Source organism: Octopus sinensis, linkage group LG3 (genome assembly GCF_006345805.1).
Source record: "Octopus sinensis linkage group LG3, ASM634580v1, whole genome shotgun sequence".
NCBI classification, from domain to species: domain Eukaryota; kingdom Metazoa; phylum Mollusca; class Cephalopoda; order Octopoda; family Octopodidae; genus Octopus; species Octopus sinensis.
In genome coordinates, this window is record NC_042999.1 from 144,858,120 (window position 1) to 144,884,517 (window position 26,398).

General features: G+C 34.3%; 1 protein-coding gene across 3 annotated transcripts in view; it reads right to left on the reverse strand.

Annotated features, from left to right (window-relative positions):
* The window catches only part of LOC115209919 (ribose-phosphate pyrophosphokinase 4), a 68,944-nt gene extending 45,451 nt beyond the window's left edge, over nt 1-23,493 (reverse strand). The window contains exon 1 of one of the 3 annotated variants that reach the window (XM_036501459.1): nt 22,553-23,493. Coding sequence is in view for 2 of the 3 variants with exons in the window: in XM_029778522.2 (XP_029634382.1) it covers nt 108-269 (162 nt within the window). In the remaining variant the exon portion in view is untranslated. Of the gene's footprint in view, nt 1-107; nt 666-22,552 lie in introns of those variants that run through there. The other 2 variants (XM_029778522.2, XM_029778521.2) reach the window with 2 other exon arrangements.
* Between the last annotated feature and the right edge of the window lie 2,905 nt (nt 23,494-26,398).

Sequence of the window (26,398 nt, forward strand, 5' to 3'; positions counted from 1 at the left end):
GGCATACTTCTTTAGGGCTTGTTAGTCAAAAATTTTAGCACTGAAGTTGATATAATTACATATAACAATTATAAAGTTGTAAATAAAAGTTGTTAAAAATATCTTACTTGTGAACAAGAAGAGCGAACATCGGATATTTCACCAGCGAGAGTATATTCTGTGCATGTTGAAACTATTTTTTTAGCTAACATTTCCATTGAAGGATGAGCATAAAGCAAAACAGGTGGCAAAACTGTCTGGCTTCCAATTTTACCTTTTTCTGATTCCATTTTTCTACCAGCTCTAATTCATAAACAAACTTACAGGTAGGATATTTGACCGAAATTATTGAATGACGTTGGTTGCTTCTTTAAGCTATTCGCACGAACACCACGCAGCTTTACAGGAGGGGAGATAACCTTAAAAACATTACTGGCATAAAGACCCTCCCCGATGCAAAAATTTTAAGTTTCATTTTCAAATGTGAATTCCTTGAAAAACATTTTCACTTTCGATTTCTTTGAAAAATAACATTTTCACTTTGCTCAGAACATTCAAAGTAAAACTAGTGACAAATCACTGCAATAATTTACATAATAGGTTTCTTTCTAAACAGTGTTTAATGCTTCTCAGAACACTTAACTGTTTACAAAGGTTGCTTAGATACTGATGCTGCAAGTTGCTCAGTTATTGAAGCATAAAATAACCTTGTCGCGTGACTGTAGGTTGCTAACTTGTATGGATAATAAATGAGTAAATAATTCTAATTTTAGAACAAGGCCAACAATTTTGAAGGGATGGTAGGAGACTCCAGTACTTAACTGGTTCTATATCTTATCGATCCTGAAAGGAAGAAAACCAAAATTGACCTCAAAAGAGTTTGAACCTGGAATAAAGAGCCGGAAGAAATGTTACTAAACATTCTGTCTGACACGCTAACGATCCTTCCAGCTCGTTTTCTTAGTAAATGGATAAATAATGGCATTTGAGTAAGAGTGTTGATTAAAGAAACAAGGACGGGAAACAGATTTTAATGATCATGAGATACAATTTTTTTGGATCTTTTCAAATTTGTGGCCAGGACCCCAGATCTTTCTAGTTAACTAAATAATTTGAAACTTTGTGTACTCATAGAGTGGAACTAGTTTATTCGCCAGTTGGAACTAGTTTATTTGAGAAAAATCTATTTTATGACTTTAATCGTAGATTAAAACTGCGAATTTTAACCAATGAGTTTGCTTGTTTTCATATCTAAAACGTTCTGCGATCTGTTAGTGTGACGTTGAAAGCAGTTTTGTGACGTCTGCTATTTCTAAAAAGCTTTGTGTGTGGTAAAGTAATTTTTTTACTTTACCATATTTTTATAAATTATATCGGAGAATCCATATTTTTATAACATATATCGGAGAATCCAAGTGATTTTTCGTTGTTTTTCTCTTATACGTATGTGAATTATTTCTGAGTATGCATTGTCTGGGAGACTTTTTCTTGCAGTTGAGAAATTTTTGGCTGCTATTTCTAAAAAGCTCGGTGTGTGGTTAAGTAATTTTTTTACTTTACCATATTTTTATAAATTAATATATATATATATATATATATATATATAATTTTTTACTCGGTGTATGTGTATATGTATGTCTGCATGTGTGTGTGTATGTATGTGTGTGTGTGTGTGTGTGTAAGTATGTGTAAAAAATTACATTGAATCGGCCATACATACATACACAGATACATACACACATACATTCAGGCATATACACATACACCGAGTAAAAAATTTCAGTTATCTCTCTCTTTCACACATTACTCTCTCTGTCTCTTCACACACACTAGCAGAAGCACTTCACTTACACAACATACTGTCTCCCACACCCCATCAAACACACACACACACACATGTACATCAATGCTTCCCCTAGACGGTAACTTCAAAGACAAACTTTTGTTATTAGAAGGTGGCTGACTATAGCTTGTTTACATTTAAGATGTTTAATACGTCACGAAATTGGTGGTCGAGACGGAGTAAATAAAATAAAGCCGAATGACGGAATATCATTGGTTAAAATTCTAATTATTAAACAACGTTAAACTTAGAAGTTACAATTCCGTTTTCATTCTGGAAAAATTTGAAAAAACTGGCTTCAGAATAGAAAAGATCCATTTTTTTTCACAAAATTTATGAGTTGTTTTCTTAAGACTGCAATGATGCATATCTCGCGGGCCAGACCTTGTTCAAATTTGATTTTTTTAAAATTATATTCTTTTACTTGTCATTTGACTGCCGCCATGCTGGAGCACTGCCTTCAGTCGAGCAAATCGACCCTAGAGCTTATTCTTTGTAAGCCTAGTACTTATTCTATCCGTCACTTTTGCCGAACCGCTACGTTACGGAAACGTAAACACACCAGCATCGGTTGTCAAGCGATGTTGGGGGGACAAACACAAACACACAACCATATACACACATATATATATATATATATATGACGGGATTCTTCCAGTTTCCATCTACCAAATCCACTCACAAGGCTTTGGTCGGCCCGAGGCTATAGTAGAAAACATTTGCCCAAGGTGCCACCTAGTGGGACTGAACCCACGTGCAGGCGTGGCTGTGTGGTAAGAAGCTTGCTTCCCAACATGATTCTGGGTTCAGTTCCACTGCGTGGCAACTTGGGCAAGTATTTTCTGCAGTCTCAAGCCAACCCAAGCCATGTGAGTGGGTTTGGTAGACTGAAACTGAAAGGAGCCCATCATATATATATCATCATCATCGTTTAACGCCCGTTGTCGATGCTGGCATGGGATGGACAGTTTGACCAGGCCTGGCAAACTGGAAGGCTGCACCAGACTCCAGTCTGTTTTGGCATGGTTTCTACAGCTAGATGCCCTTCCTAATGCCAACCACTCCGAGAATGTAATGAGTGCTTTTATGTGCCACTGGCACGGGTGCCATTTGCATGACACCAGTATCTGCAATGACTGCAGTTTTACTTGGCTTGATGGGTCTTCTTCTCAAGCACAAAATAATGCCAAATGGTCTCAGTCCTTGTTTCTGTGAGACACAATGCTCAAAAGGTACTTTTACGTGATACTAGTACACGAGTCATTTGCGTGACACCCGTTTCTGCCATGACTGCGATTTTACTTGGTTTGATGGGTTTTCTTCTCAAGCACAACATAATGCCAAAGGTCTTGGTAATTGCCTCTGTGCAAAAGGAGCTCAACCACTTTGCCTCCATGAGGCTCAATGCTTGAAAAATGCTTTTTATGTGCCACCTGCATGGGTGTCAGTTACATGACACCAGCATCAGTCACGACTGCAATTTCACTTAGCTTGGCGAGTCTTTTCAAGGTCTCGGTAACTAGTCATTGCCTCCATGAGGCCCAAAGTTCATAGATCATGCTTCACCACCTCATCCCATGTCTTCTTGAGTCTACCTCAACCACAGGCACTTCTTTACACAACTGTCCTCATCCAGACACATCACACCAGTGCATTCATCTCTCTTGCACACTACATCTGATGCTTCTTATGCCTAACTTTTCATGCACAGCTGAGTTCAAGGTCAATCTGTGCCAAACAGCTTCATTGTGTACTTTAGCTTTGTTACTATGACAACAGTCCGGATACTTATTGATCAGACCATGTAGTTAAATAGTTATCTTCATTGAAGGTACACCACTCTTAATACTCCTCACCACCTTCCAGTTTATAAATGTATTTTCAGAAATTGTGAACAATTCTCATAGCAAATTTTCTTTGATCTCCTCTATCATCTGAAACTGGCAACCTTCCAGAGTGGTCTAACTTTAGGAACAAAAAAATATCTACCACCCAATTCTAGATATGAGGCCAGCTTGGGGATGAGTAATCTTGTCTTTTATCAAGTTACAGACAAGAAGAGGCAAAGGTTGTAGTGCTGCATCCAGGTTGTGTTTGTCTTGGGCTTTTTCCTTCATCTTACCTCTAGAGATTCAAATAGTTCTTTACAGATTATCTGACCATGAGGAACAAACTTATAAAGAATGATGCCATACTGATAAGAAAAAAAAAGGCAATCAACATCAGCTTCCTATCTGAATGACAATGACTTCTTTCTTGCTTTGAGATTGAAGCCATATACACATATATTCATGTCACCTGTTGATTTTTGAAAGCTGTCATGAGTATTCAAATGATGAAACAGCTCCTGATTGACTGATTCAATTCTCTTTTTATTTATCTATCAGCAGATGCAGCACAAATTTTGTGGCAGTGTGAAACATCTTTTAACCCTTTAGCATCTACACCAGCCACATCTGACCTAAATATTCTACCTCTTACACTTAGCCTTCAATGTCATTCCAATCAAATTATCAAAATCTTGAAGCCACAAGGTAATACATGATAAATTCAAAACAATGAATAAACAAGTATTACAGTTGAGAGTGTAATCTGAATGCTAAAGGGTTAAGCTCGTATGAAAAACAATTTTACAGTTTCTATGCAGTTTTAGTGAAAACCTCAAAATACAGGATGCAAATGTAAAGTAAATATAAATTCCACTCAATTCCTGAGAGTTTTTCTTTTAAAAAAAGACTGTTACTTAGCAACATTTTCATGGTATTAAACAGATGGTATTTGCATCCTGTCCCCTGCAGGGTAAAATGCAAACAATCTTCCTAGATAATGCGGTACCAATTCTTTCCAACAAGGTGAAACTAATACAATATAGGAATAAATGTATTGCCCAGAAGCATGAAATAATAATGGATCTTAACTCATGGTCTATGAGTAGGTAATCTAATGTTATCCACTTGAATCATCCTGCCTCTACAAGCTACAGGATACCATGATTACAAAGTTACTATAAGAATAATGTCCTACACTATTGGTTCACTTTCTGTTTAGTCCATGTCAGTGGTATTGAATTAAAAATAAGAACTAGTAAAGGACTGGAAGTTTTTATACTGACTATAATAGCATTCACCTATGAAAAAGAATGAAAAGAAATCATTTTATTTAACTTCCACTATTTATTGTTTAATGTTCAAATAACATCAAAATGAAATAACAAGTAAAGCCTATGACACCATAAATGAGAACAAATAAAATATCATATTTACTCATAAAAAATGCGCGAAATTTAATTATAAACATCAAGGTCAAAACTTGGTGGCAGTAGCATTAAAGTCAAATGGTTAAAAAAATGCTGAGAAAATAAAATATATCGCTGACTTTTTTGGTAGGGGCCTGCATCATATTTGAGATTGCATTGTACATGAATATATATGGCAGTTAAAAATCACCCTCATTCTCTCATTATCAGTACCAAAAGCACTGAACTTTTCTTTCCTTCTAAGTTATTGGTTTCATTTTTCTGCTTCACTCCTTGTGGACAGATTAACACACTGACATACATACATCAACTGGTTTTACCAACTCTGACACATGCTCTGATGTAGAGATAAGTTTTCTGAAAAATGATATCAGGATGTCATTTTATATTCTCATCATCATCATCGTTTGACATACTCCTTCCATGCTGGTAGTGGTTGGATGGTTTGACAGCTGGCCAGGCAGGAGTCTGCACTATGCTTCTATATCAGTTTTGGCATGGCTTTTACGACTGGATGCCCTTCCTAACACCAACCTGTCCATAGAGTTGGCTGAGTACTTTTTATGTGACACTCACACAGGCAGGGTCAGTTCTGAAATGGTTTTTACAGCTGGATGCCCTTCCAAATGCCAACCACTTTACAGTGTGGACTGAGTGCTTTTTAAGTGGCACCTGCACTGGTAGGGTCACCAAGTAACTTTGTGAGACAAGGGACATTGGAGGTGATCTTGTATCATATGAAAGGTTATAGCAAGACAGACAAAAACAGGTGTCTTGTTGTAGGGGAGGTACTTGGTTACCCAGCCAGAGATGGAGAGAGAGAAAGAGTTAACAAGAGGGCAGAAACAGTTGTGTTACTAAAGCAGAGGGACATGGTTACTTAGAGAGAGAGAAGATACATGGTTATCTAGCCAGCAGTAAGAGTAAAAGGAAGGAGAGAGAGTGATCAAGAATGAGGGCAAAAATAGGTTTGTTGCTGTAGAGGAGATACATGATTACTCAGCCAGAGGGAAGAGGAAGGGAAAGAGAGAGTAGGAGAGGGATATTGGTAAGTGCCAAGATATACTCACAAGGAATGGGAATCAGGGAATAGACAGGATAGTAGAGTAAGTAAGAGAGAGATGAATGGTAGCAGGGTATTGCCAAGAAGTTGTAAGTAGGGAGTGGGGATAATAATCTGGGTATATAGAGGGAGGGGATGGGGGAAGCAACATAGTGAGGACTGGATTGAGGAGTGAGAGATAATCATAGTGTATGAAGAAGAAATGTGAGGAGGCGAAGAGAAACAGTTTGGGAAAGGTGGGGGATGTAGTTTGGTTTGCTGGAGTAGTGTGTGTAAAATTTTTAGTTACATGTGGGTGGAACATGTTTCTAGAACTCAGGCTTGCTGATGTGGGTGGATCTTCTCTAGAACCTCATTTCATCCACAAGCCCCAACATCCTGAGATCAGTCCTCACCACTTCATCCCGTCTTCCTCTTCCACAGGTGCCATCCACTATCAGTGACAGCACTTCGTTATATAGTTGCCTTTATTCATACGCATCTCATCCAAACCAACATAGTCTTCTCTCTTGCATACTGCATTTGATTCCTCTTATGCCTAACTTTTCTCTGAACACATTTGCACTTTATCATTCATGCACACATTCATGTTACACATCCAGCAGAGTATACTGCCTTAATTCCTCTCTAGTCTATGTATGTCCTCTACATTCAGAGGCCAGGTCTCACTACCATGGAGTATAGCCGTTCATACACAAGCATCATACAGTCTACCTTTCATTCTGAAAGACAGTCCTTTTGTGTGTTGCCAACAGAGGTAATAGCTCTCTGAACTTTCTCCATCCTATTCGTATTCTAGAGACAATACTTTCAGAGCATCCATCCCCATTGCTAATTTAGTCACCTACATAACAGAAACTATCTACTACCTCAAGAGAGCCTCCTGAACATTTGAGAGAGTCTAAGTCCCGTGTGCTCTTAGTGCTTATTGTTCCTATCTGCCACACTCAAAGGTCTCAGTAGAAACTTATATTTATTATCACTACTTCACTACTCATTTCTTCCTCTTTGCTGAAACTCAAAATTTGTATCAATGTAAATAAAAGTTAAAAAGCAAAAATGTTAATAAATTAATATACACCTAAAAACTTTTGAATTTTTATCTCGTTTAAAGTTCGATGCCATTAATGATTATTTCCAGAAACACAGAAATACATATTTAAACACAAAATATTTTATGAATTAATTGCAAAGCCTCTATACAGTCATTCAACATGCTTGAAACAGCAGCCAAATTTCATTCCACTCACACTGTATAGATCTGCTTGATTAGAGATGGCCTAAATTTAATAAAAACAATAGCCATATTCTTACTTACATAAGCACCTATATGAACTGAAAGAAAATCATTGAAATGAAATACTGATATGTTCTGAAAGACAAAATCTGAACCCCAATTTTTTTTTTTTCATGTGTATATATATATATATATATATACACACACACACACACATATATTCGTGCCGGTGGCACGTAAAAGCACTCACTACACTCAGAGTGGTTGGCCTTAGGAAGGGCATCCAGCTGTAGAAACTCTGCCGGATCAGATTGGAGCCTGGTGCAACCATCTGGTTCACCAGTCCTTAGTCAAATCATCCAACCCATGCTAGTGTAGCAATATTGTTTTCTTCGTTGCTATCTTCACTGTTTGAGAGAAATATTAAGAATGATCTCGTTTGAGATTACAAACATCTTTGGCTAGTTTAACGGTGTTGTGTCCACTATTCTGATTGGTTAGCATCTAAGCGCGGTCTGTCTCTCTACTTACTTCGCGCCAGTGTGTAAACTGACCAATCACGGCCTTTGGTTAAGGTCCCATTTCCTAGGCTCTGTTGAGCCACCTTACTTGTATATAAGGGAGTGTTTTCAGTATACTTGCGTCTTTGGTTCCAGTTCTTCTAAGAACTAACTTTAGACCACAGCGCTACTCAACCAAGCGATATACGATTGTTCCTGCTACCACTAGCTACGACGCTAATATACATAATCACAGAAAGCCTACTATCTTCGCCGTCTCCACCATCATGTATCAACTTCAAGTCGTTTCCAACGTCTTCGCCATATGAACAGTAAACCAATTTCCATTATATATTTTATGTTCTGTACCCTTCTATGCCAAACGAACACAGACACAAACACGTGTTGCATGCGCACACGCGTGTTAACGCTTACAAACTCCTAACATTGACACGGTTGTAAAATAAATATTTATCTCTCCACAGCAAGACTTGTCGTCAATTCACTTATGTTCTGTTGTTACTGCATGTATTTATGGCTTGTAATAATTCGTTAAGAATATGACTAATATTGCTTACACTAGCATGGAAAGCGGACGTATGATGATGATGATATATATATGGAACCTGGTGTGGCTCCAAGTCTTACTAGCTCCTGTCAAACTATGCCAACATGGAAAACAGATATTAAAGGATGATCTCCCTCAAATCTCATTTAACAGGGAAAATAAAAATTTACAAAGAAATGACAAAACTCAACACAAAACATTACATTTCCCCTACCTGTTTTTGTTTATATGCCACAAAATCTTTTTTATTTTATTATTTATGATGATGATGATGATGATGATATAGTTTTCATTATTTTTGTTCCAACACCATTTGAGAAACAAATACCAACACTCTCAAAGAACCACATGTAATAATCAATGGCGAAATGCTAAGTGTATGTATAGCAGATAATTTTTAACACAGATCTGACAATGGACAAATATTATCTTAGTGACACGAAGAGAATCCAGCTGCTCCATATAAACTTTTTAACCCATCCAAGCATGGAAAAGTGGATATTAAAACAAAGTTGAAGTTAATAGGCACAAATCCACAAAAGTTGGTAGAAGGGTGTACTGATTTAATTAAACCAATACTTAATTGGTATTTATTTTATCAGCTTCAAGAAGCATAAAATGTGAAGTCAGCTTCAAGGAAATTTGAACTCCACCCTTTTATTATATTAAAATATTTACACAATTTACTATGCATTGCACATACATTATGTAAAGTAGTTTCAAAACAATAACAAAACACTGCACATATTCACTGTACCCAAAGCTTGAATGATTTTGCAGTGAAAACAATAACAAAACAACTGAATAGCAGTCAAATAATTTCAGTTATTGGTCTTACAAAACATGATACAACATGATAAGTATTGCACTTGAACCTAAAACAGTTCATATCTTCAGTTTTAATAGAATGTTATCTAGAATATGAAGGTGTCACATGACCTAAAATTTGCAAGATTGATTCCTGGATTGAGAGGTGTGTTGCGTCACTGAGTAATGCATTTCATTTCATGGTTGCTTCAATTTATTCAGTTGAAAATCAGAACCAGTTAAGTGGTAGTACAGCACTTTCTTCCTCCAGCAGTGATATCCTTGATGTTTTCCTGTGTTAACATGTGTTAAGGATAAAAGTGTGTCTATGTCAGCTTCCAACTACACAAACATCTAAAACAATTAGCAAAACCATGGTACCTGGTCGTACTCACTTGTGTTACAGTTATGGTTTTTCTTAACTAGAAATCAAAACTATAAAAAGCAAGATTAAAATGATTTCACTTAAATAATAACAATATTACAGCAGATGTAACAAGTTAACATTTTTTGTGTGTATGGCTGTGTGTGTGTGTGATAGAGAGAGAGAGAGAGAGAGTGTGTGTGTGTGTGTGTACATGTGCGAATGTTAAATATGTACATATAAGCATTAAACCCATATCTTAATTTCAAGCTGCCTTTTAAGAGTAGTTACCTATATATATATATATATATTATATATATATATATATCTTTATATATATATATTAATCTTAACATTTTCTGATAACTACTCATGCACAGTATAAGCATATGTTATATATGTATATATGTACCCTAATGTTTATCTGAAATACTGGTATCTCTGAAAAAAGTTTATTTACATCTGAACTCCAGAAAAATATTTTGTAGATGGATTTCAGATGTTGCTTTAAAAACTGCAATGCTATGCATTAGTTAAAGCAATAAATTGGGTATTTTTTAAAGCCAGAAGCCAAGAAATAAACACCATTATTATGTGGATGCTTCGAGGAAATTTGTTGCCTTATTCAAAACCAGAGCAAGTGTACTTAGATATGAATGAACATATAAACAAGGAGCTGATTTTAAATAGTTATGTAAAATCAAAACACACACACACACATATATATATATATTATATATATATATATATATCTTTATATATATATATTAATCTTAACATTTTCTGATAACTACTCATGCACAGTATAAGCATATGTTATATATGTATATATGTACCCTAATGTTTATCTGAAATACTGGTATCTCTGAAAAAAGTTTATTTACATCTGAACTCCAGAAAAATATTTTGTAGATGGATTTCAGATGTTGCTTTAAAAACTGCAATGCTATGCATTAGTTAAAGCAATAAATTGGGTATTTTTTAAAGCCAGAAGCCAAGAAATAAACACCATTATTATGTGGATGCTTCGAGGAAATTTGTTGCCTTATTCAAAACCAGAGCAAGTGTACTTAGATATGAATGAACATATAAACAAGGAGCTGATTTTAAATAGTTATGTAAAATCAAAACACACACACACACATATATATATATATATATATATATATATATACAAAAAGCAATAAAGATTCAAGTTAATTTAAATGAATTTACTTGAATATGGTACCTAACTTAGATGCACCAAAAAACTATACGGTTTTAACAATACAGTAATGTGGGGTGATTATAAGCGAGAAAGAAGCAACAAGAATGGATAGGTTTTTAGTACAATCGTTTCATACAAGGACAGGCTTTATTAAAAGTTGCAAAAATTGCAGCATATAAACGTGTCCCGTACTCATCAGCTAAAATACATGTGAGTTCTCTAGACATCCTAGTGGTTGAGGCTATACTCATGAAGTAATGTAGATAATTAAGTAACATAAACAGATTTCCAAAGTTCATTAAAGTTCTTTAAAGATGATGTACAGTTTTATCACAGAATTTTAAAAAAGTTTTAATAGCATCACAGAGAAGGTGACTTAATCCATAGTGTACATATGAATTTCCAGAGATATGAGGAGGGATTACATACTCACAGACGACAAATTTATCCATTGCTAATCACAACGAGGTGGGTCTCAATTCCTGCTTATTAGCATTACTCTAGTATTTCCCCTATCTTACTCAACAAATCACTAATATTTGCCATGAATCGCTCCCTCATATCTAGAGAAGAAATCAATATTGTGCTACTAGCTAGGAAGACATTTATAGAATTTGAAGATAAATTATGGACTAGAGCAGATACACCTAATTATTTTGATATACTAATGGGTTCCAGTGATTCGGCTGAGGTAACCAACCTAGTAGGCGCATATCTATTAAAATGCATAAGCAAGGATATCCCAGAAATACAGGGGGGTCTATATAGGGATGATGCTCTGTTTGTTATCCCTAGTAATAATAAATCTGTTATAGAAAGGATTAGAAAGAAAATTAATAAGTTCTTTAAGGATTCCAACCTCAGTATAACGTATGAACCGGGCACTAAAATAGTTAACTTCCTAGATATTACGCTAGACCTTAACTCCAAGCTGCATTACCCATTTAGAAAGGAAGGCGAAATCACGAATTACGTAAATAAATTATCAAATCACCCCCCAAATATAATTGAATCTTTAGTAAGAAATATTTCATTAAGAATTTCAAAATTATCATCCAATAAGGATATATTTAACTCCCATTCTGAGCATTATAATGTGGCGTTAACTAAGGCTGGATACAACCAAAAGATTACATTCGTTGATAAGGAAAACTCACGTATTCCTAATAAAGAAGTTATCAGTAATCACATAAGCAGCAATACAGACCAAGCCCGAAATAAAAGTAGAATTAAATTAACGGTAAACGCTAATCTAACGTACAGGCCCAACAATTCAAATAGAAGCATTGACCAGAACATAGGTAACTCGGATAATATCGAAGTAGATAAACCAAAGATGCACACAAATAAAAATAAAAATAATGGTAATAAATACAATAACTCCGGTGAGATGAATAGTAATAATTCTACGAACCCTAAATTTAATAAAAAAGATATAATATGGCTGAATATTCCTTTCAACTGTGCGATACAATCGGATATACAGAACAAATTCAAAGTAATTCTGGAAAAAAAATTTCCCAATCTCTCATAGATATCATAGAATTATTTCTAGGAAAACAGTTAGGATTTCTTATTCAACCCTCCCAAATATGTCCACTTTAATAGCTAAGATTAATAATAACAACATTAAACTAGCCAGGAAAGATAGAAATAAAAATAATAATATCAGCATGAATACCAATAGCAATTATAATAATACTACCAACAATAAAAACAGCAATAGTAACTATCAAAACATGGGTGAAATTAGTAACCACAGAATGACTAATAACATTAACATTAATAGTAATAATAACAATACCGATATTAATAGAAGTAATAATGTTAATAATAGAAATAATAGAAATAAGGCTAATGGAGAAAATAAGGAGAATGAAAATATCAGTGATATCTATAACAACAATATGCAGTCGGATAAAAAGACTAACAATAATAGTAACATTACCAATAATATAAGAAATCATGGTAGGACTTTAGACCTAAAAGATGAAACAGAAGGATCAATAAATAATAGCAATACTTTAGATATCAGCACCAACTATAGAAATATTAATAAATCAAAATAATAGGAACCTAAGACATCTACCCAAGAATAATCCAAAACCTGAAGTTGTTCCTCCTGTGTGTAAGTGTAGAATAAAATCAAAATGCCCGGCATCTGGTCTATGCGGGGAAAATAATGTAATCTATAAATGTACCATATCCACGGAGAATAACAAATATTTTTACATTGGATGTACAATTAATTTTCTAGCCAGAGTTAGAAATCACATCTCGTCTTTTAAATTACGTCATAAAGCTGGTACCACCACACTTTCAAACAAAATCTGGGAACTCAAAAATAATAACAATAATTATAACCTTAATTGGGAAATAGTTAGGAGAGCAATTCCGTATAAAAATAGCAGGGTTGGTTGCCAACTATGCTCCATGGAGACGTATGAAATTCTAAAGCATAGAAAACATAGAAACTTATTGAATAACCATATCGAACTAGGTCAAGTTTGTGTCCACGCTAAATTGAAGACTTTAAAATATTTTAAATGATTAGAATATTCGTAACTAGATAGATAGATAGATATAACTTGATTTTTACTAGTATAGCACTGCTTTAAGTAGATAACTAAGAGTTCTCACACTACAGTTATCTTTTTCCTTATATCTGCATCAGTTTTTTGAGAACAGGGAAATGAATAGTACTTATACGCTGCTTAATTGAGGCTTTATTTAATTTCAAATTCATAATTTTAAATCTTAATTTTAATTTTTAATCTTAATTCTTAACTTAATCTAATTTAAGTAGCATAACTTTAATAAAATAAAATGAGTTACTAAAGCCCCATAATTCTATTTCAAAATTAAATAAATAAGGCTACTCCCTCGGTGATAATATGATTATCTTCATTACGATAGACAATTCCCTAACACCTTGTAAATGATCTTCTAAGATTTGACCTGTAGTCCGTCAATGTATGAATAATAACGGCAACTCCTTAAGACAGTAAAATGAATAAATTAAATAAATAAATTTTAAACTTTTTGATAAGATTATACTTAGATTTTCCTAATGTATTTTCTTTTGATTTTAGCCTTTGACCCCTAAACCCCTGACCTTGTTATCTCTTTAGATTCTCTTTAAATTCATAGCTGCTTTCAACAGCAATAAATTAGCTGTTTTACTGGTCAAAGAATAATATTCTCCTCTAGTTCCTAGATGCCTGCAAATTAAAACCAGACTTGCCGTCTACTAATTCTTCTGTATAACTAGAACCCTCTTTTTTTCTTTTTCTTTTTTCCCTTCTTTCCCTATTTCTTTCTCTTTTCTCTTTTTTCCTTTTCTCTTCTCTTTTAGTCCCCCCCTTTTGCTCCCTCCTCCTTTATTTTCTCTCTTTTCTTCTCTTTCCTTCCCTTTTCTGTTCTTTGCCTCTCTAGAAAGCCCTTCAGCCTTTAAAAGTTAAATAGCTACAGTCTCTTGAAAATAGCAGTAATGTGATTAATGTGGCAAATACCTAATCATATAGCAAGAATTGATACCTACCTCATTGTGTTCAACCATTGATAAATTTATCGCCTGTGAATATGAAATTCCTCTTCATTTCTCTGGAAATTTACATCTACACCATTGGAAATTGTGCATCTATACAAAGGATTAATTCACCCTCTCTGTAATGCTAATAAGCAGGAATTGAGACCCACCTCGTTGTGATTAGCAATGGATAAATTTGTCGTCTGTGAGTATGTAATCCCTCCTCATATCTCTGGAAATTCATATGTACACTATGGATTAAGTCACCTTCTCTGTGATGTTATTAAAACTTTTTTAAAATTCTGTGATAAAACTGTACATCAACTTTAAAGAACTTTAATGAACTTTGGAAATCTGTTTACGTTACTTAATTATCTACATTACTTCATGAGTATAGCCTCAACCACTAGGATGTCTAGAGAACTCACATGTATTTTAGCTGATGAGTACGGGACACGTTTATATGCTGCAATTTTTGCAACTTTTAATAAAGCCTGTCCTTGTATGAAACGATTGTATTAAAAACCTATCCATTCTTGTTGCTTCTTTCTCGCGTATATATATATATAATGTAGAGAGGGTTAAAATCACAGCTGTTTCTTCTTGAAGCACATCTGCTATTTCAGTATTACAAATCCATATATAAATGTTATATTTGTGTGAGGTATGCATAAGAATTGAAAATACTGGAAAATATTTTCTGCAAATGGGAGATTGGAAATAATACAAAAAATTTTCCAATCTCTTGTTTTGATATATATCATGTGATCACATGACTGACCAGACTATCAGATGTTGTTACACATTACTGATTACAACATGCTCTGCATTGTTTTAGACTTTAAATGATGTTTTAGACCCAGCTAGCTAGGTGAGCAGGCCAACATTACGCCCTGATTAAAGCAACATGAAATGAAGTGTTTTGCTCAAGAACACAACACACTGCCTGGCTTGGAATTTGAACCTATGATCTAGCAATCACTAGGCTATGCATCTTCACTGTATATATATATTCAACAATAGGATAAAATCTACTTTATATATATATATGTATATATATATATATATATATATACACACACACAACTGGAGGAATATAGTGTAATTAAAACTGAGACTAACATTAATGAGGAATGTAAAAATCTGAGTTTGCTTTGTTGTATTTCCGAAACAAAAGAGTGAGTGCTTCAAGACAAATAAATCATGCAACCTATACATGACATAATACAGTCATCATCAACCTCATTCAACATCCACATTTCCTGGTGACATGGGTTGGATAATTTGACAGAAACTTGTGACTCAGAGGACTGTGCCAAGCTCTATTGTGTGCTTTGGATGGTTTATATATCTGGATACCCTTCCTAATGCCAACCACTCTACAGAGTGTACTGGGTGCTTTTTATGTGCCACCAGCACCAATAAGCTCACCATGTAACTTGCAAGACAAAACCCCTCAACTGAAGAAATAGCATTGAAAGAGGTGGCTTTGCACCTAGTGAAGAAAGGTTAAGGGATAAAAAAAGTGATAGAAACAGGTGTCTTGCAGCAGAGGAAATACATGGCTCTCTCAACTGGAAAAGGAGAAAGAGGGAGAAAAGATGATGAAGAAAATATGTTGGGACACACCCTCAAGTTGTTACAGGGAGGAGTAGTTGATGTTAAGACTAAATGTAGTCAGAATATAGTTCTCTTGTATAAAATCCAACACAGTAGAAATTGTAGGAAATTATATTTTCACAAGATGATATGTTATATATATTGTCAATAAAAGGAAGCAAGAATATAATGTAAAATTTGAAATTTTATTTTTGCACTATCAGTAATTCCAGTGTTCAAAACATGGAAATTCAAAGATCATTTTTTAAAAAATATCAAAAATATACAAGGACTGAATGATTGTGAAGCATTTACTTACTTGTTTCGCTAATTCAAAAAAAAAAAAACCCATTTGGATCTTTACATTTCCCATTAATACTGGTCCTGATGTTAATTATGAGGAAATCCTTCACCAACTGGATTCACAACATATTTTTTTATGTATTTAGAAGTTAACAAATCAGTTTTAGAGAGAAATATTCTCAGCAATTTATTTTCAGCTGAAAATAGCCACGGTATGTATTGTCACTATCCACAGTTAAATTTTATCAAAACTTAATCAGTCATAGTGAAACTTTGTCAAAATTAAATAATCATTATTTCATCACATGGTAGACATTATCAAGACATTATCACCCAACTTAAAGACCTGGGCACGACCATCTCATCCACTGAAAGTCTGAGTCACTGTTATATCATTAGCAGCAAGACTTGTCCAAGATTAAATCCCCACTATATCAACTATCGATAGACTTGTTCAAGGTCGTATCAACAATATTCACACGTCTGTTCATTATGCTGACTGTTGGTATATGAACACATCGTCATAATCTATGGATAGACTATAAAAATTTTTTTAAATATTAGATTAACCAAATTATATAATTCCTTCAATGAATGCATGATTAGCACCTAATTAGACTCACATAAAAATACATTTAAAAATAATTATAGTAATTGAAAAGAAAAAGTTCTTTTGCAAAAAAATATGCTGAATAAGAAATATTACGTGTCAAAAATCACATGGTTATTTGATACATTACTATTGCAGTCACCATTAATGCTTGGTTTTCTGAAAATAGTAGCTGTACAATGTTGTTTCCATTTTAAATACAGGATGTTTGGCCAGAGCAAGGCCAAGCTTAGTCTTGGATCGGGTTTGGTACATGCCAATAGTAAGAAGAAGACTTGAAAATATGGTATCATAAATAGAATAATCCAGATCAACAAAGGAATATCGCTCAAGTGGGAAAACATGCGGTGCAGCACTGAAGTTTCAGAAGAATTGGTCTCCATGATTGTATTCTTTGCAATTCCAACTTTACGGCCCAGTTTCGGATCCAAGTGGAATTTTGAAGAATGATCAAAGGCATATTTAGTATATTTCTCATTAATTTCAAATACATAATAGGTCAAAGCACAGGTAATGCTGAGGTAGACAACAATAGTGACCCACGCAATTCGTTGGCGGAATTTCATTGTCATGTGACACAAACATAATTTCAGCAATCTTTTTCACTGAAAATAAGATAGGGGAAAAAAAAAACATCAAAGTTTTAAATTTCTTCAATGAAATTAATTGTAAATATGATATCATGAATAAAATATTTTGAAACAACAAAAGAATATCAGTCAAATAGTAAAATATGAAATGCAGTGAAGTCTGAGAAGAATTGGTTTCTATAATTATATTCCTTACAATTCCAAACTTACATCCCAGTTTCAGATCAAAGTGAAATTTTTGAAGAATGATCAAAAGCATATACAGTATTTTCAATCATTAAAAAAAAAAAAAATCAGCATTGGTATTCATAGAAACAGTGAATCACCTGACAAAATGTTTTAAAACTATCTTTGTGCATGTTGTTTCCAAGTGTATGAGTAACAACTAAACAAACTCCCTTGCTGATATGCATACATAGGAGGTATTTCAATTAATAAATTACTCTTGCTTTACTAATGTTTTGTTCTAATGCCATATCTATGTATAGATATGACACTAAAATGTATCTATAGCTTTTAGCCAATACTGTATGGACAGATGTAAACAAATATCTTGTTATTTTACATACAATTGGATTTGTGAAACACAGCATACTAGTAATTTATAAATCAAACTAGCTGCTGAGAATGGATGATATATGCCAACTTGTCTATCTGATTTAAGCTCTTTGTAACAGCGAGTTTATAACCAGTATCTTCATAGAGGGTGCTGGATGTGTAATGTAAGTGTATGTGTTTGTCAGAGTGTCGGTGTTCTGAGAGAGAAGTTAGGCATAAGAGGAATTTCTTGCTGTATAATAATAATAATAATAATAATAATTGTGTACAGTGCTCAGGTGCACTACAACTCATCTAAAGTGTATATATAATCAGGTGTAGTTTCGGCGGATTTCGGAAAGCATGAGGGCCTTAAAGGATGCAGTGTCATGGCAGTCAACAACTGACGCAGGCAGTTTATTCCATGCTTCAGCAACTCTGAGCGTGAAAAAATGTTTCCGAAAGTCATGGGAGCTGTGTTGTTTTCTGACTTTGTAGGCATGTCCATGTGTGTTAGACACATGGAGATCAAAAAGGTGTTCAGTGTTGTTGTTGGTGAGGTGGTTGATAACTTTGTGGATGCTTACCAAGTCCGTCGCCAGACACCGGAGCTTCAGTGAATCCATGCCCAGGGAAGCAAGAGAGGAGACTGCATTGGTTTGGTTATGCGATGCTGATAGTTCCATAAAAAAGTGCCAATCTCTCAAAGTGGAGGGAACACTTGGAAGTGGGAGATCCAGGAAGACATGGGACAAAGTACTGAAGAATGACCTCAGGAAGCTGAATCTTTCAGGCAAGATGACAAAGGACCAAGACATCTGTTGCCTGGCTGTACTCAAGATGACCTGCACCTCACAGCAGAAGTGTTAAGATTGATCCTTTTGGTTGTGTAAAGTACCCATGGTTGTGCCATGTAAAAGCACCAGTGCAGTGACACGTAAAATTGCCAGCACAGCATCACATAAAAACATCCATGTGGCATCATGTAAAATTGCCCATGCGGTGCCATGTAAAAGCATCCAGTACACTCTGTAAAGTAGTTGGTGTTAGGAAGGGCATCCAGCTGTGGAAACTATGCCAAATCAGATTGGAATCTGGTACAGGCTCCCAGCGTACCAACTCTGGCCATACCATCCAACCCATGCTAGCATGGACAATGAACATTAAATGAAGATAAAGACAAGCTGTTTCCATCTGTCTACACATAGTGTTGATTAAGAATCAATAGATATATCCTGTAACACAGCCCACGACTGAAATGAAAGACTATTAACAATGCACTGGTACATAAATTGTATATAAAGACAAACTGTCTGTCTGTCTACACATACAGTGTAGGTTAAAAATCAATACATTTTGTACAACAGGGAACTAGTGAAATTACTATTAGAACTGAATTGATCTGAAATTGACATATTGTCAACAAATTAATATATCAATGAGGTTTGAACAAGTTGCAAGAGGGACTAGGTAAAGATGTAGATTTTACAGGAAAAATTAAAATATTAATTCAAGTACTGTCAAAATTTATTGCAAATCATTAAAAAGATTGATTATTGATAATAATTTGAATATTTCGTTTTTTCTTCCTTTTTGTAGTAATTATCTAGAGATAAGATATATCACCTCTAGAGTAACCATTAGAAGTGTGTCATAATATAAAATCACTGTTCTTTTGTTACTTACATCCATATATTCTTGATGTTATTGTTTAGCCTCAGGTCAGCTCTGATCAGGCAGGCCTATGATCATATGTGTTCTAGTCATGATTATTTATTTTTAATGTGTATAAAGTATCATATTTTCTATTATGTTTTCTTTATTCAAAATGATAGGATGTGACTTGAGTGATTCAGTTGCTATTTCTAGCAAGTCAGTGAATAGAAACTATAAAATTGTTGAGAAGGGGGTCATAAACTTTAGTAAGTTAACAATATTTCAAACTACTAACCTTACTTTTAGAGAATATATTTACAAAATTTATACTTACAGGCCCAGTGGAGAGCATAAGAAAGCTATATTACCTTTAATGTAGAAATAAATGTTCAAAATTCATATTTAGCATTGGATTATATACAAATCCAAGAATAAGACACTTGACAACAATTGGGGATCAAGCTAAATTTAACATGGTGTAAACATATCTGTCTGAAGATGAGGTAAATAGTTTGCAGAATTATAAATATATTAACAATTCATGGATGGTAGATGACAGAATTTGTTGAGATGGAAAAAAAACACCTCATGTATTTAGTTATGTCCCTTTGTATTCCGAATTCAAATTCTGACATGGCTGACTGTATTATTGAACAGCACCGTTTTTTTGTCTATGGCCAGAAGATAAAAGGTGGACAGAGAATTCAGATGATGTAACAACCAAAGCTGAAGGTGTGGGGGTTTAAAGAGGAAACAGTGAAGAAGGCTCTAAGAGAGAAGCTGAATATAGTAAAGAATGCTGTGGACCAAAGTGATAAATAAAACTTGGGGTTTTAAAAACATTTTTAGTTGAAAATAGGAACAAGCCAGTAAATAAATGCAGCATCCTATATGCAAGAAATTCCTGATGATCAGGGAGTGCTAGTAAAGTATCAGTATTCATTTAAAGGGATGAAACAGATGGGTTGTGAAGGACAGTATACTCAATTGCCATATGAAACAAATTAGAAGATAAAAGACATGTTTTCTTCGCTGGACAGAGAGATCCATGAAATAACCCCTGAGATTTCAATAGCTTCATGAACTTGTAGAAAAATATAACTTCCTTATCTAATCAAAGAAGAGTTCCTTGTGGAGAGTAAAAGAATCCCCCCTCCTCACCATTTTAACATCCACTTTTTCATGCATGCATGGATCAAACAAAAATTGTAGAGGTGAATATGGGCTTCTTTGAGATTCTGTCTACCAAATTTATTTACAAGGTTTTGGTCAGCCTGAGGATATAGTAAAAGACTCTTGGCCAAGGTACCACACAATGGGATTGAACCCAGAACCATATGGTTGGGAAACAAACTTCTTACCACACAGCCATACTTGAGTATGCATATATGACAAATATACATATAAATATGATTTATTTAGTCTGTTGACCAACCACATACTCATTTTACTGTCTCCTACTATTTTTTCTTACCTTCCTCAACATCAATTACAGCCATCCAATACCATGAGGGAATGTTTTGCACCATAATAGCAACAAAATCATGTTCAATCATCTTTAAAAGCAAAAGGAACATTAGACAATGTAATTCTAGACACTTCTAAAAGAAATTAATCACAGCTGGAATGCCTTAGTCATAGATAAGCTCAATCAAGGCTGACCTGAATCTAAATAATTCATTTTTTTTAAAGTCCATGGCAAAACATATTTCTCGGTACTACAGAAGTCTCAAAGGGTTAGTTTGTAGGGACCTCTGTATTTAAGTAGTACCTGTTTCTCTTCCCAACACACAGTGGCTTAAATTAATCATGTAAACCACTTTTTTTTTTATTTAACAGACATGGACAATTTTTTTTTTATTTACTTAGAATGAAAAATAGAAAAATAGAAAATTCTAAAACTTTTACAAACTATTTCATTATTTACTTCCTATGTTAGAATTAAGGGCAAATAATATCTTCGTTGATGTAAGAGTTTGGCTGTGGAACCTGAAGGGTGCCTCACCGAAATGTTCCTAAAATGGAACAAGCATTGCGAGGACACTGTAGTAGTAAAATGGAACAAGCATTGCGAGTTTTGTGTAATTCTTTCTTTATTCAAAAACGATTCCTCCCATGCAACACATCTAAATGATACTAGAAAATGTTTTGTGCAAATATTTGTCGATGCACAATTACTATTTGTTCACTCTAGTACTTTTCAATAAATATACACAACAAAGTTATGTTATCTTATTTAGTAGTACAATTCAGTCTCCAGATTCTGCCGTAATTTTGGTTTCTGGTTCCATGTTTTTTCTTTAATTTTTATCTTTGTCTTCATCTCAAGATTTTCAATATTGTGTGCACTATCATCCACCAAACCATGACTTTACACACCCATGTACGTGTTTATTGTGCGAAATTTTTCTTAATGCTTTTAGTATTTTTGACACAGGGTGTGTAAATTTCTGAGACATTTAGTCGGATTAGCTTTGCCTTCCATGGCTCTAATTTAATTTAACTCACATAAACTAGCCAATCTTTATATATTGATTATAATTACTATTTATCATCATAATTGCTATTACGTTGCTATGCACTTATCTCGCGAAGGGGAAACGAAAAGCAGTGTTACACAGTAAATCATCAAAATTCATTCTCCAACGACAAAAATAGCCACAGCATCATGTTACTCAGTATTAAATATAATTTAATAATTATGACAAAAACATTGTAACAATTATCGGAAACATTACCGTTCATCTTTCATCATTATTTTATTTATATCTTTAAAGAAAATCTGCACAAAATACAATAATTGGGAAGTGCCAGTATTTTACAGTCCAAGAAGGCTTAATATTCTAATAAGAATCTAAATAATATTTAAGAAACAAAGAAATAAATTAATTTAGATGAACCAACCTCGAAGTTACTGCATCACGTTTCCGCAATCACAAGTGTTACAGCTTTCAACTCTGACAACAATTTCACTTCCGCTTAGTAACACCCCAAACAAAGGTAATAGCTTTAGTTAGTTATATAATTACTGCAAATACTTCTTGCAAATCAAGTTTTAGTTATAAAAACCGAAAGAAGGCGGGAAAATAATAAACGAGGAAACTGGAGAATTAATTTCCCCTTCTTTTGTCGCTAAAGAGTGGACACAGTTTGTAATTCAAAACAAATTTTTTTTTAGAATTCTAAATATTTCAACCGCAGTCATTTTGTCTTTAATTTGAACATAATATCCAGGACTGCGTGATTTAATGAATGGGAAAGTGAAAATAAATACTAGAATTAGAGAAAACTAGTAATGGTCTGCGTCGACATACACAGGAAATTTTTTTTTAATCATAATAAGTTCGTGAGTCTAACAGTTTACGGAGCGAAACAACTTATCACCACAGCTTGCGACACATGATCCAATTATGCGAAAGTGAGATACGCTGAAAGTGGACAAGAGAGACATTGTCTTCAAAACACATGCAGGAAAAAGATATAAGCAGGGTGGAGAGGTTCTAAAAGCCAATATTCTAGAGAGAAAGGATCAAACATAATGGTTAGTGGGTGGCTGTGAGAAAGTGGATGGGCGGAATTCTGGTTTAAGCACCCCATAAGCCACTCATAACTTTTTTATTTCTTGGAATTTTCAGAAAAATTTTGCGAATTTATATCCTACACACGAGAATTCGTACGATTATGCAAAAACAACAAATTTTTGTGTGGATTAAGAGCTATTTAGCTGTTATTTTTAGCACAACTCACAACCACTCGATACCCTCCTCTTGTCTTTGTCGCTAATATATTGTATTTCAATATCTTTCTCCTCATAAATACATTTAATGGTCCACTGCTGGGATTTAAGCAAAAGTTCGGACTGTCTGTATTTTAAATTCTGATTTTTAAACAATTCGAAAAATTAAAAATTCTTTTCGTAATCGTCTGAATTCCTGTGTGTAGAACACAAATGCGCAAAAATTTTCAGAAAATTCCTGAAAATAAAAAGTCATGAGGGGTTCATGGGGGTACTAAACGCAGAAATCTGCTGGTAGGTGAAACAAGGGAGATGTATGAGTTGAAGATACCCTGAGTGACGGATGAACAAGACCCCGCCAATCCGAGAATCAGTAACCATTGTCACGATAGAAAATACACAGAGAGAAGGCAGCACACCTACAGTCGAAGCTAAGATGTGTTTATTAGTGATTGAATGTCACTCAGTTTATCTGTGTACGTAGCAATAACACCATCCCATATGTCAATGCGGCACAGCATCGTAGATCTCACTTGAACTTTGTAAAATGACAGCAGCTGTTGGGTGCTGAAATATTTCCTGACCGTAAAGCAAAGGACTAGTATTTGCGAAATAGCTCTATCTATGCTAGGGATCTGCTTTCACCAGGAGATATGTTTGGTAATAATGATGTCCAGCATTAGGAGTAGCTGTGAGGATTCTAGCAGAGTACATCATGTTTTGAGGAAGAGTGGTTTAGTAGGGCTTTCTTGATATGAGTAGTACTTGAGCTTGTCTACTGTTGATAGAAACAATGTTGGAATGATGTCTTTGCTTCAGGAATCAATGCAGGTTTGACATATGGTGTATATGTTGTGTGTGGATGGTTGGGGGTATATTAGGAAAGAATGAAGAATTATATCATCTGCATAAGAAAAGGTATTGTTAGATATGACAGCATTGATGTATAGAAGAAAGAGAGTAAGAGGACACCAGAGTTGATTGAGAGTGGGACAGAAAGAACTCCAACATATATCATAATGGTATGCTCTGATACGAAGTTATCAGTTCAAATGATGGAATAATCCATTTTTCTTTACTGCAGTAACATTTCAAGAGTAATTCTATATCTTTGCCACAAAATAAGGCTTAAAAATATAAATAGAAAATTGTGATCATAAATTCCCAATTATTAAAAAATATGTTTATTCTAAATGAAAGTTAGTGGCCATTACTATTTGTAGCTAAGATTTAAGGAGTAAAAAATATTTTCAAATATTTATTTGTTTGAAAGAAACATAGGACTGAAAATTAATAACAGAAGGAAATTAAAATGATTAATGTTCTGATAAGAAGCCAATGGCAATCAGTGTCACTTCATAAAAAAACTATCTTAAGAAACCAATGACAATCAGTTTCAATTCATAAAAAGCTTCCACTGTGCCATAAATTTGGTCTAGACAATCAAATTGTGCTATTTAAGAATAAACTACAATCTAATTTACTGTCTGTCTTATAGAGACATTAGAGATGAAAATTTGAGTAAACCGTCTTTTTATATTTGTTTAACATCATAACATCTCTGAATTGTTTAGTTCTTGTCAACCCTGATTAAGCAAAACTATGATTGGGTGATTCCAGCCATGACAATCCTGTCATTTTTATTTATTAAGAATCACTTTATCTAATGTGACCCTTTTTTTAAGACGATAGAGTGTAATTTGAGGGAGATTTGGCTGCAATTTATAACAGGTTGAGCAATCTATTGAGGTATCCTCATTGGCTCAAGTTAAAACTCCTTTGTTGGTTGAAACAGAGGCTCCATCACTGGCTCTGTTGTTAAAAGTAGGTTAACTGATTATTTTAAGAAAGATGACACTAGTTGGTTTAATTCTCATTCCAAGTTGCTGAGGGGCTTATTGGTTTAACCACAAGGTCTAATTTCACAGTAAGACCCTTTGTGGTTGGTCACTGCTAGAAGTAGCTATGACTTTATCAAACATACCAATATGAGTTCATATATATATTTATTCTTACCCTGTGTTGTATTTCATGTTTATTCACTACTCACCCAGTATTGGCACTGTAATTATACATCTATTCATTACCCACCTTGCTTTGGATGGGGATGTGGAAGCATGTGGCCTTGTGGTTAGAGTGCTAGGCTCACAAGCATTAGGAGATGAGTTTGATTCTTGAATTGGTTGACATGTAATGTCCTTGAGCAAGGTACTTAATTTCACATTGCTCTAGTTCAAGCTAATGAAAGTGAGTGCCAATAGCCAGTGGAGATTAACCCTGCAATGAACTAGCATCCCATTCATAGGAGTCTAGTACTCTCAAGCACCTAAACACCTTTAAAAACTTAAGTTCCAACCCCATGAGCCTGTAAGCTTGTGGCAAACTAACCCCTGTATTCATGCTGTAGTTATATATTTATTCAAAAGCCATGTTGTAGAAATTTCAAGAATTTTATAATAAGTACACAAAAAAAATTAAATCTGTGAATTCTATATATCTTTTTCCCTATAATTCCTTAATTTCAAATTCAAATTTCTAATACCACCTCATATTATACAAAAATGATTATTCCCCCTTGTAATAGCAACAACCACTAGGGGAACCACATGTTTCATTATTCTTATTGATGTCTGATCTTCGACCTTGAACCATTATGTAAATGAGTTGTACTACACACAATCTTGTTTAGATGTTTAATAAGTAGTTCTATACTTGTTTCAACAGTTTGGGAGGTTGAGATAAGTGATCCCTGATATGTTTTATGAAGGATCAAACCAGTCATTTTGATTCCTATTCCAAGCTACTTTCACAGTGGGACCAAATATATGTTTAATAAATATACAGATATAATTGTATATTATTAGTCATGTACTCCTTTATGAGATAGTTAGGAACGATTTGAAGATTTTGATGCTGCTGCTAGCAAGGTGAACAACCACATGGAGACTCTTTCAAAATGGTTGTTGTTGATTAGCCTTCAATAAACACATAATCAAAGGTAGCAATGACCATCC